Here is a 13,039-nt window from a genome sequence, read left to right as displayed (position 1 = left end):
AGATCCCTCCTGCAAAGCTCTTATTCAAGGGGAATGACATCTTTAATCTGTTTCTATAACAAGGAGATGATATCAGAGCTAAAAAGAGATGCTAATTAAAGTCACAATAAAATTGTAGAAGAGCACAACTCTTTGGGAACAAACAAATACATGTAGAATTTTGCACACTTGATTATTCCCAGATGAAAGAAGATGTCCCGGGATTGGATTTAGACAAGTCTCTTATCATAATGCAAGTAATCTTGGACAGAGAAATCTCAAGCCCATCAAGCTAAGTTATTAATCTATATTTGTTAGTAAGTGTGTGGAGTTAGGGTAATGGCAGTCATCTCAATGGGTTGCATTAAATGAGATGGTAATGAGTTTTGAGTACAAAACATAGTGAGAGCAAGCACATAAGCCACAGAAGTTCTGACAGTCTTCCCTAGACCTCCAAAGAGAGCTGGTAGGTAGCTGAAAGGAACACGAGTGGTTCACTTAGAAGGAGAATAGAAGTCTTCGTCTGCTTGTTTACTCCAACTTTAGCATAGACAAGGGAGAACTGGAGCCTGCTATTTATTCATTCATTATAGGTTCACTGACCACCTTCTGTCGATGCCAGGGGCTGCTGAAATTTGGGCCAAGTGTAGGGACTATTATTATCAAAACCATGGGGAAAGGACAGGGGGAGCTGAGAGATAATTATCCATTGGGTAACAATACCCAGAGCTAATGATTTTATGTGTTTAAGTAGACTGCAATTGCGATTTGTAAATTTGACACAAGCGCCAGAAACATCATTAATATTAAGAAGCAGAGTTTTTTTTTTATCTTGCATTGCTGCTTGGCAAGGAACTGCAGCTTGCTTGCTGATATCTTCACCAATCTTCAATCTTTCCACCTGCCCAAAGTTAACTGGTCTAAAGAATTTTAAATTATTGCCAACACATTAGTCCTCTTAAGATGTGTGCCACAGAGGAGGAAAAAAACCCCACAACAACTAGCTTCAAGAAAACAGAGTTTCCTAACGTCACTGAAATGAAAGACGTCAGTCTAGGATAACTAGGTTGATTTAAGAGTTAGCCTTGACTTAAGAGAGTCCTCTAGCATCAGCTATATGGATTGGAAGTGCATTTAGCTTAATAATTCAAAGGGAAATTGAGCCAAAAGTTTGGTTAACAATTTGTCTTTGCCAGTCACTTTAATCTTTAACAGACAAACTGCTGGACCTCAAATCCATTAAAGCTTTCAGGCAGACTTGCTTACTTGACTGAAATCACTACGTATGCACCTGACACCAATATTGCCACCCACTGAGAATTGCACCTCACTTTGATTTATTACTAAAAGCTCCAGACACAAATTTCTAACTATATCTCAGATTCTGCCTTCATTCTGGCATCTCTTGGAAATGTAAGTCAAGTAAGAGAATCCTCTAGCACTGCCCTTGTATAAAGTCAAAGGTACGTCACAGACAACTCAGGAAAAATGTAGGAGATATTTGATGTTGAGCATAATTAACTAAAAGGAGGTTTCATTTCAAACCCCAAAACTCTAAGCCCCACTTGCTATTGCACTGCTGCATCTCTTAAGCATTATTTTTAATAACATTCCATCATTAGGTCATTCACTTATCGAATATTTATTGAGGATCTAATTTGTGCCAGGCAGTGAGCTAAGTTTTGGGAGTTCAAAGGTAAGTGAAATGCTGAAGCTTCTGGAAAATCTTACAGTTAAGTAGCAGACACACGGGTATCTCAACTATAGAATGCAGTTATAAGGGGATGTGGGAAATGAAAATGCATGTTTTGGAATATGTGTTTTAAGTTTCTGCAAGTCTATAAGGGGAGGAATCACTAGGTGAGTGGGAATATGAATCTGAAGTTCCTAAGAAAAATCATGGCTGAGATTTGAAGCTGTGGGATTGAAATCAATTATTTAAATAGGGGTGGGGAGGGAACCTCATGTATGTCAACATTAAAGAATATAAGAAAAAGATGTCAGCAAAGGAATGAAGAGGCAAAGAGAATATACAATAAGAAATGACTACCAACTTCTAAGATGAAAGGTAGAGATGATTAAAAAAAGAAGCCATTGAAATTGGCAAGATGGAAATTGCTGGAATCTCTTTATTTTCACTACAGTGTTGGGGATGGTCAACAGATGATAGGGGGTTAAAACCTTATAAATTTGAGTTCCATAAATGATTTAACAAAAACACAAAAGCTGCATATTATACCTCTGGGATTACTAGGCTTAGCCATTTGGTACATACACGTGTGAACTCAGGCAAATAAATGAACTTCTTGAGCCACAATTAAATGGAAAAGAACGATAATTATTTCATGGAACTTGATCATATCAGATTGAATATGGACATACAATATTTACGAACAGAATATGAATTGTTGGTTCTCATCACCTATTAAATAAATGTCGGTTACAAGTTTCCCAGTGTTTTAAGTTTTCAAAGGGTAATTAAAAATCGTCCTTGTTTTTTTTTTTTTTTAAGTTATTTGCCAAAAGCAAATACTTATGTACAAACCTGAAAATATTTTCTTTGGCCAGTGTGCAAATCATAATCCCCCAAAAGCTAAGATTATTTCAAAGCTGTAACTATGTGCTGGTGGTATTAAATTCGAAAATGTAAAAAGTATTTGACTCAGTTCTAAATATTACTTCAAAACTGATTTAGTGAATTTTTCATTACTTCTAGTTTGGGTTATTTATTTATTTATTTATTAACGGTTATTTATTACTGAGAGACAGAGAGACACAGAGCGTGATCAAGGGAGGGGCAGAGAGAGAGGGAGACACAGAATCCAAAGCAGGCTCCAGGCTCCGAGCTGTCAGCACAGAGCCCGATGGAGGGCTCGAACCCACGAACCACGAGATCATGACCTGAGCTGAAGTTGGACGCCTACCGACTGAGCCACCCAGGCACCCCATGATTGTTTGATTTTGATATATGTTATTAGCATCTTGAATATATACTTTTATTGCCAAACCTCCATATTGTTTTGAAATTATAGATTTAAATGTATCTATCAGTAGACTATAAACTGTATAAAGACAAGGGTTTTTCTCTGTCCTGTTTATGACATGACTATATTCTTAATACCTTGGAACTGTGCCTGGTGCATAAAAGGAACTCATATAATATATGGTGAATGAAAAAAGGAATATATCATTCATTTCCATTAGACTGTTCACTCTTTGGCACATTTAAGTGTCTGATAAATGTCTGTCAAATTAAAAGTGAACAGTTTAGCTGTCTGTATAGCTAAGTATTTCTGAACCAAAAACAAGAAACAGAATATTAGAAATTCACAATATCCTGCATTCCACAGGGAGAGAATTTCCACTTTACCGCAGACTTTTGGATCATTCTAACGTCACTGATATTTAAAAGATGAAGACTAGACATCTGGGTTTTAAAGAAAAGTCATGACCATCTGCTTCCCACTCAAGAATGTTCTAATCTGGGTATTAATTAAATATTCTCTGATAATCTATTTCATCCAGTTTATTTATTTCCCTTGTACCTGAAACTATGAGATAATACCATAAAGAAAATATTCTAAAAAATGTAGTATAAAATTTGTATTAACTGAATTTATTACTCAAAATAATAGCCTAGCCTATCCTAGCAGAGAAAACATTTTAAAATATATTTAAATATAGCTATATAAACATGTCTTCAATTAAAGGATATTCATTTTCCTGTTATAATTTTAAATTACTATTTACAAATCTAGGGGGGACTGGGTGGCTCAGTCAGTTAAGCGACTGACTTCGGCTCAGTCATGGGCCTCATGTGAGGTCATGATCTCACAGTTTGTGAGTTCGAGCCCCGCATTGGGCTCTATGCTGATGGCTCAGAGCCTGGAGCCTGCTTCGGACTCTGTGTCTCCTTCTGTCTCTGCCCCTCCCCTACTCACACTCTGTCTCTCTAAGAAAATAAAAGCAATAATAAAAAAAGAAGTTACTTATTTACAAATCTTCATATTAGGAGCATGTATTTTCATGATTCTCATGAATGAAATAAAACATATTAAACTGATATAACTATGGGAAAAGTTAAAATATTAAAAACTCAAATTACAAAATATTTAAAGAGGTGTCATTTCATTGCTTTCGAGCTCACAAGGCATGTTAGCTCAAAAACTCAGTACTCCGTAGATTTCTTAGAGTGGATCATTTTAATGAATAGATTAGAATACTCTGTCTTTTACCAATCCACTTATTATGAATAAATATTTCTAGCAGAGCGCATGAAAGTGGTTCGAAACTTTCATTTTCTAAGTATGTTTCAACAGCAGAATGGCAATCTTATTTATATGGATCATTTGTTTTGAGAATATTTTTATTGAGAATTATAAAGTAAACTTCAGTGGCAGGCACTAGAGTCAGTGATCAAAAATTATGGCTCCTCGGGGCATCAGTTAAGTGTCCAACTTCGGCTCAGGTCACGATCTCATGGTTTGTGGGGTGGAGCCCCACGTCAGGCTCTGTGCTGACAGTTCAGAGCCTGGAACCTGCTTCGGATTCTGTGTCTCCCTCCCTCTCTCTTCCCCTCTCCCACTTTGTGCTCCCTCTCTCTCAAAAATAAATAAACATTAAAAAAATACTTTATAGCAAAAATTCTGGTTCCTTCTTTTAGCAGCTGAGTGATTTTGAACAAATTGTTTAATCTCTCTAAATTATAATATCTTCATCTCTTAAATGGGGAAAGAACAGTACTTAGTTTAGTAAGGATATAAAGGTTAGAAGAGATACAAATCTATGTAAAATCCTCAGCATGGTGCAAACCACTCAATATGAGCTGTTGTTATTTATTATTGGTAGTCGTCGTGCAGAGATGCATTCTGCGCTGCCATAAATCTTCAACTTGCAGACAACGAAACCACAATATTTTGACAATGCCAAGAAATGCTGGCAAAGGGCATTCTGAGTTGCAAAGTTTGCTATCACTCCAAAAGTGTATTAAGTTATAGAAAAACCAAGTTAATCTTCAAGTCTGCTAAATGCAATTACATTATATTTGTGGAGTTCTGAATGTCTACACTCTTGTCCCCTGCCCTACAACCATGTTGTCTGTTACCCAGCTTCGGGCATGCCTTCAAATACATGCAGTTGACTTGAGAACTTAGTGAATACTAAACTAAACCACAGTTCCAGCATTTTCTATAACACAGCTCTGCTCCTGTAGCACCTTCCTCACACTCGCCAGCTGGTCCAAACAACTGGCTTCCATATACCTGCACTCAACTTTTCACAGCCACTCTCTTCTGATGCAATGTCTTCCTCTGAGCTTTTGTAGCAACCATGCTATCCAACATGGTAGCCAGTAGCTGCATGTGACTCTTTTTTATTTTCTTAAATAAAATTTGGGGTATCTGGGTGGCTCAGTTAGTTGAGCATTCAACTCTTGATTTTGGCTCAGATCATGATCCCAGGGCTGTGGGATCGAGCCCTGCATCGGGCTTCATGCTGAGGTTGGAGCCTGCTTAAGATTCTCCTCTCTCTCTCCCTTTGCCCCCTCTGCCTCGCTCATGCGTGTGCTCTCTCTCTCTTTCTCTCTCTCTCTCAAAAATAAATAAGTAATACATTAAATAAAATTAAAAATTCACTTCTTCAGTTGCGATAGTTACATTTCAGCAACCACACATGGCCAGTGACTACCATATTTGATCGCACAGATACGGAACATTTTTGTCACTGCGGAAAGTTTTATCAGGCATCACTGAATCCAGACTAATTTTCCCTCAAACACATTTTCATTCATGTCACTCTAAGAACTAAATAAGATGCTATTAATGAAAAAAAGGTCAAATCAGTTAGTTAAATCTTGAGTTTAACAGACTTATGTATGTGTGTATGTTTGTACGTGTCAGACTTCTGAGAACATTTAAATAAATGAATGTGAACTATGACACTCAAAGAACTGAATATAAGTATGTAGTTTGTCTCAAATTCATATCATCATGAAATATTTTTAAAGGAACCATCTCCAGGGAACTCTAAACTTTGAAAAATATACATAAGCACCAGCATTGTTCAGAAGGAAGAAGTATCTGTTGTATGGAGTAGAATAACAAAATCAGTTTACAGTTTCTCAACTTCCCCATGTAATCTTTCTAAAACCCATCTGCCTAATGATGCCTGTTTTTTTTAATTATTATTTTTTTTATTTTAGAGAGAGAGAGAGAGAGAGAGAGAGAGAGAGAATGTGTGTGAGTGGAAGACGGGCAGAGGGAGAGAGAATCTTATTCAGGCTCCATGCTTAGCACAGAGCCTGATGTGGGGCTCAGTCCCATGACCCTGGGATCATGACCTGAGCCGAAATCAAGAGTCGGAGGCTCAACTGATGGAGCCACCCAGGTGCCCCAGCCTAACAGGAAGTTTTTAATGCCAGTTTCTCCTTCCCTATCTCCCGTTTGACAACTGCCTCCACTTTACAAAACAATGATATACCTCTCAGCACACCAGAAATTTGGGGCAATGCCCCCCAAAAGCATCTGCAGTTACAAAAAGAATAATTTAAAACACTGGTTATCTGCAAAGCTTCTGGCAACCAATGCACATAATTTCAGAGAGGTATTTCCAATAAAATTTTACTTTCAGATTTAATAAAAATATTAACATGCTGATAAATAATTATGCTGTCCCAAGCAATGGTGCTCATATGAGTATTAACAGCAATTCAATTTTAGGAAAAATTTAAAAACTCCAAACATTTCTGGTGGCAGGAAATTTTAAAAATTCAAATTATATACATTTGTAGCAAAAAATGAGACAATTCACTGAGTTGCTGGAAATAGAAAGTCAAGGAGACAAACAGAATTTCAAGGAAAAAGAACAATGCGGGACATCTGGGTGGCTCAGTTGGTTGAGCGTCTGACTTCAGCTCAGGTCATGATCTAACGGTTTGTGAGTTCGAGCCCCGCATCGGGCTAGCTGTTGTCAGCACAGAGCCCACTTTGGATCTTCTGGCCCCCTCTCTCTCTGCCCACCCCTGACTCTTGCATTCTCTCTCTCTCTCTCTCTCTCTCTCTCAAAAATAAACAAACATTTAAAAAAAATGCTTCAAGGGAATACAGTTTTTGGAAATTCCTTCTTTTATCAACAAAACATTGTTTGCCCTACATCACAGTTTTGTTGGTGTTCTGAAATGCTATGATGCTAAAAGTGTCAGCTAACCTGTAGAGTGCTTACTGTGTGTAAGGCAGTGTGTTTTACACATATTAATTCCACTAATCTTTTTCCCCAGCTGTACTGAGGAACAATTAACAAACATAATTGTATATACTTAAAAGGTGTGATGATGTGGTGGTTTGATATACACATACACCGTGGAATGATTAATAGGGTCAAGGTACTAAGAACACCCACCTTCTCATAGAGTTAACCTTTGTGTGTGTGTAGTAAGAAAGCTTAAGATTGATTCTCAGCAATTTTCCAATCAGAAGATACCATATTATTAACTATGCTCACCAGGCTTGACAGTAGGTCCTCATAACTTACTATTTTTATCACTCACAGTTTGTGCCTTTAACCTACATCTCCCCATTTCCTCCTTCCCTCCAACCCCTGGAATGTACCATTCTATTCACTGTTTCTGTGACATCGGCATTTTCTTCACTTTTTTTTTTTTGATGTCACATATAGTAACTTATCTAATTTTCACAAAACATTTTGAGGTATGTACTATCTTCATCTCTGCTTACACACAAGGAAACTGAGGCACCGGCTGGTTAGGTTAATCTATTAAATTCAAGTTACATAAGTATTGAAGAGTGAAGCTGGAAATTCATACCGTGACCCACTGCTGTATATTACCTACTTGGATGCCTTCCTACCTAAAATGCTCAAGTGTTGAAAGTTTATCTCTTCAGCTAGGTTTGCAAGCCTCGGAAGGCAAGACCATAGCATTCTCTTCTCTATGCTCCATGAAACCTAGGATTTAGTTTTGCGCATAAAACAGACTTAATATAAAACACTTCAATAGTAGTTATCTCTGGGTATTATGATGAATGCTTAATTTTAGTTCTTGTAGAAATATAATATTTATCATTAACATTTTCCCATTCTGTGGATTTTCTCTTTTGGGCATGTATTACTTTTGTAATAAAAGAAAAAGAAGTATTTGTTACTAAGGCACTATTTAAAATCCATAAATACATAAAACAAAGGGAAAAGAAAGGAATATAAACAAGCAAGGGACACCCACATGGACATAGGAGGCAAGTCAGAGGTTTGGCCTGAAGACTCGGGAGGGCTTATTTCTCCTTACCTGGCCTCGGGAAGCCGCAGGGCCCTGGGAGCCCTAAGAACAGGGCACATATTCAGACAAGGCAAAAGCAAAACAGTTGACTTGTTAGAGGCTATCAGAGAAATTTCCAGAAACCGTGAACTCTTCATTTCTCCATACATTTTAAAGAAAACTTAGATATATCCACTTAATTATTTCTGCAATTTATTTGCAAAGCCTAGTTCTTTACTTGGGCTCCTCAGGTAACGGCTCAGTCCTGTATGAGCACTGGGTAGAATTAGGAATTATTTACTAGGGGCCGTTCAGCTCTACCTTTGAAGTCTAGCAGCAACGTTTTTCCTCTTAAATTAATGCAGTGGATTTTTATTTACAGAAGTACAAATGGTGAAAGATCATACCTTGACATGTAAATTTTTTGGAAGGAGTTGTGAGTAATAATTTATCTGCCATTTCTCCAGGACCAGCACAGCGCGCAATTCCAGGTTCTTTGTATTCTGACTTTACCCAGTCCGATAACCACTGCATGTTACAATCACAGTAAAGAGGGTTGGCTCCAATTGCTCTGGAAAACAACACCACAAAAGCACACACACATACACACACACAGTATGGAAGTATTGTTATTTCCTAAAGGAACATAACTCAAAGTGATGTTCAGTAGAAAATCCCTATAGATTTACTGATAACAATTTAGAAGAAAATGGAAACATCAGGGATTCGCCATTTTCCTGAATTATGTGCAGCTGGGATTTAGAGACTTGTCACCAGTCTTAAAATTTACCTGGTCTTTACAAGGTCTTCTTGTATTTGCAGAGACAGGTTTATATTGGATGCAACATCACCCGACACGCAGATTATACTTAGTTCATTCATCAATTATTTACTGGGAACCCAATCACTATGCCAGGTTTTGGGGACCCAAACATAAATAATACATTATTCCTAACCCCAAAGAACTCCTTCTGCAGAGGTGATTAACATATACTCAAACATGCAAATCATTTGCATTAGAAGTGCAACAGTAGAAGTATTTACAAGGTGACTGTGAGCAGGGTCACCTTGTAAATAACTTTCCTGGGAGGCTGGTGGTTAAAAGTATGAGCTTTTACACAGTTAGATTCAAGGAGGCGGAAAAGATTGGGAAGGATGTCTCGGGGTAAAAGGCTACTAAGTGCAAAGTCACAGAGATAAGAAAGGGCATGAAATAATAAAGATACACAGAGCCAGTTCACCAGAGTGGATCTGGACCTTCCCTAGGTGTCAGTCCCTTTATAAAGTCCTTTATTTTAGATCTTTGGCTCCCACTCACATTTGCAGTAGTAGTGACAGCAAAAGTAATCAAGATGATAGCTAACATTGATTTTACAATATGCAGGTACTGTGCTGAGCCACTTATACAAACTACCTCATTTTGTCCTAAATGGCAACTTCATGAGATCAACGGTATTACTAATTCATTTTACAGATTGTGAAACTGAGGCCAGAGAAGTTACTCCATGGGTTTTGTAAATTTGCCAAGCTTGGCAGAAGTAGTCCATGCATAAAGTGGCATTTAAAATGGATTAATTTTGATTTATAATCAACTTGTCATTAGTAACGCTTCTAGGCTATAGTCTAAGTACAATTAAACTTACTCTTTCATGAAGAAAGGCCCCAAATATACTTGTAAAACCGTAATACTTTATACTGTCGCAGTTTTAATGTCCAACTTTAACCAAGAATTGGAGTACAGTAACTATTATGCTCAGATTAAAACCTTTCTTCTAAATTAAAAATGAGCAAAATTATGTTTTTGAGTCACCTGGTGCCACCTCTACTGACACTTGCTAAGTCCTTACTCTGCAAGGGGATGCAGTGGAGAAAGTGAATGGAGCAGAGCTCTTTATGATCTAGAGAGTCAAAGACAAATGCACAAAAGAAATACATGACAGAGAAAGGCACATGGCAAGAGATATTCAAACCGCCTCTATCGGTGGCGGTGCTCATGCGAGAAGTTGGTGCCTTCCCTGAGCTGCCTTTTCTGATAAGTCACCCTAACACTAGCAGAATGGCTACTTTCTTCTTCTTCTATTTTTAATTGTTTTTAAGGTTATGTATTTAGTTTGAGAGAGAGAGAGAGAGAGCACGCATGTGCGTGAGCAGGGGAGGGGCAGAGAGAGAGAGAGGGAGAGAGAGAATCCCAAGCAGGCTCCACGCTATCAGCACACAGCCCGGTGCGGGGCTCAAACTCACGAACTGTGAGATCGTGACCTGAGCTGAAACCAAGAACAGGACCTTTAATCGACTGAGCACCCAGGCGCCCCTGGCTACTTTCTTCTTAATGTTGCGTACTCTCCCAGACGGTACCAAGCTCTGCACCCCTGAGCTAGAAGCCTTCACCACACTCTATCTCATGCAGATGACATCCATGGAATTTGTAGATGAGTAGCCCTGATGTGGACTCTGAGGTAGGTGCTGGAGTTCAGACATGAAAAAGTGGAGGTTTTTCCTCCTGGGACCTGATGGTTTAGTGGAAGGGATACTAACTATAGGCACCAAACAGTCTGACAGACAGATAGACAAAAAAACCTACATTGATTAACAGGGCCCAGTAAAGCACATTCAGATATAGCAAGATTGACTATTGGCTCCTCTCCTCTGCCCATCCCCCTTTCTCAATTGTTCACACATATCTTCTTGGGGTTTAGTGGGGTTTGGAGAGGAAGGCAAAGCCACAAGATAACATGACAGGCAATTTCTGGGGAACTGGGAGGCTGGGATACTACTATTTGGGCCTAAGCATAAAAACCACCAGGTGGCGCCAAACCCACCCTGACACAAAGAAGTTTTAGATCCAAATGTGTTCCTGGAACTTCGTTCCAGGTTTGCCATGACTTTAACACTACAACTATAAATAATACAATAATGGAAACTGGCCCAGAAGAGGTTTTTTTGGACCCCATTTATCACATATTTTATATTGTTTTATTCTACTTGCAAAAAATATGGAGGTACAGGGTCCTATGAGACAAGAGCACAAAGAAAAGGAAGAAAACAAAACAAAACAAACCCCACAACATTTCACCCAGTATGAGAATTTGGCAATTTCCTCCTATCATACTATGAAGTCTTGAACCATTTCTAATTTATTTTTTTGCAAGGTGCCATATCCAGTACTCAGTAGTATTTGCTACATAAATGAGTCTGGTTTGAGCATATCAAGATAGGCTTCATAAAGGACATAATATTTAGAAAGTCACCTGGATGATACAAGGTTTGAACAGACTGAATTGGAGGGGAACTGGTATTCTAGGATCAGAGAACGTTAAGAGAAAATCCATAGCTAGGAAATTGGAGAGCCATGTTTGTAAGAAGACATTATTAGCTAAGTAAAGAGAATCCCACTCCATTAGTTAATGGAGAGTAAGGGCCAGAAGAATAAATTAAGGTTATCTTGCAGAAGGCACTGCATCTAGACTGAAATCTTCGCATTTTCTTTAAAGCTGGAACCAATCACATCTCATGATGTGACAATAAAGGGGTGGCAGAGGGCTGTATGTTCCAAACTCACTCACCAGGGAGAGTTTGACCCTAAACCCACATTCATGAACTAGGTACTCACAGGTGTGATAATGCAGAAAGATCATTAAAAGCACCTTCGGGCACAACAGAAATGTCATTTCCATGTAATGAACTAAAAGCAAGAAAAAGCAATATTAAATTTCTTACACGTCAGCGAGTTCAGAAAAATTCTAACATGTGTGAGATTTTAGTTTATACTAAGCACTTCAAATCAGCACAGAAAATATGATCTATTCAAGACATGGTCTTGGTATAATTAGGTATCTATTTGGGAAAACGAAAAGTTCTTATGTCACATCATATGCATAAAATCAATTCTAGATAGATGAGTTAAATATAAAAATAAAACTAAAAATGTATTTAATAAATAGAGATCTCCTTTTTATGAACATAGGATGGCAAAGGCTGTCAAAGCACTATATAAAACTCAGAAACCATAAAGGAGAGTGATACATTTTTGACAATGCAAAATACATCCTTAATTAATATTAAAGACAACCTATAGGGAACAGAATGGAAAATATCTGCAAAATATATAAGACACAAGGATTAATTCCTTAGTAAAAAGACCTGCAAACTTAGAGTCAAGTAGTAGATGCATAAAGACATGTATGTTAATAAGGAAAAGACAAAGCACTCAATAGAAAATAGGAAATGATATGATCAGACTCATGGAATAAGAAACACAAATGCTCAATAAAAGAGTAAAATATGCACTAGTTATTGGAATTTCTAGTTATTGGAATTTCAAATTAAAACAGGAATGGAAAATAACATTCAACCTATCCTAGAATTATTCATATTATTCAATATTTGCCAGAGTGCTTTGAAACAGGTACTCTATTAAAACAGGTACGCAATCTGTCATAGAACAAGAATGAAAGGATTAATACTATTCAGTATTTGCCAGAGTGCTTTGTAATAGGTGCTCTATTAAAGGAGAGTTGGTGGAAAATAAATTTGTAAACTGACAAATCCTTGTTTTAGGGGGGCAACTTGACAGTTACTTTTGGTATTCTCCCAGTACAGTTAACAGTAAGGTGAATGTGTAGGATGCTTGCTCCAGCCCTGTAAGGGATAATGCAAGTCTGGAATCAAGCCACGTGATAGCAAAAGATGAGGACGATTAAATAAGTTATGGTTCCTTCGTCCTATGGAATACTCTGTGCCAGTTAAATAGTTGAGGGATATTTCTAGATGATGGAACAGAAATAGTCTAAAGCA

General features: G+C 37.8%; 1 protein-coding gene across 1 annotated transcript in view; it reads right to left on the bottom strand.

Annotated features, from left to right (window-relative positions):
• Positions 1-13,039, bottom strand: part of SLIT2 (slit guidance ligand 2) — a 131,949-nt gene that overhangs the window by 55,940 nt on the left and 62,970 nt on the right. Inside the window, exons 17-18 of the mRNA XM_047091412.1 lie at positions 11,856-11,927; positions 8,653-8,816 (exon numbers count right to left, since the gene is read on the bottom strand). Coding sequence (XP_046947368.1) covers positions 8,653-8,816; positions 11,856-11,927 — 236 coding nt within the window. The remainder of the gene's footprint in view (positions 1-8,652; positions 8,817-11,855; positions 11,928-13,039) is intronic.

The sequence above is a fragment of the Lynx rufus genome, unplaced genomic scaffold (genome assembly GCF_022079265.1).
Source record: "Lynx rufus isolate CCGP_SWC_20201006 ecotype Redwood Valley unplaced genomic scaffold, mLynRuf1.p SCAF_3, whole genome shotgun sequence".
Classification (NCBI taxonomy): domain Eukaryota; kingdom Metazoa; phylum Chordata; class Mammalia; order Carnivora; family Felidae; genus Lynx; species Lynx rufus.
This window is presented reverse-complemented; position numbering and strand designations above follow the sequence as displayed.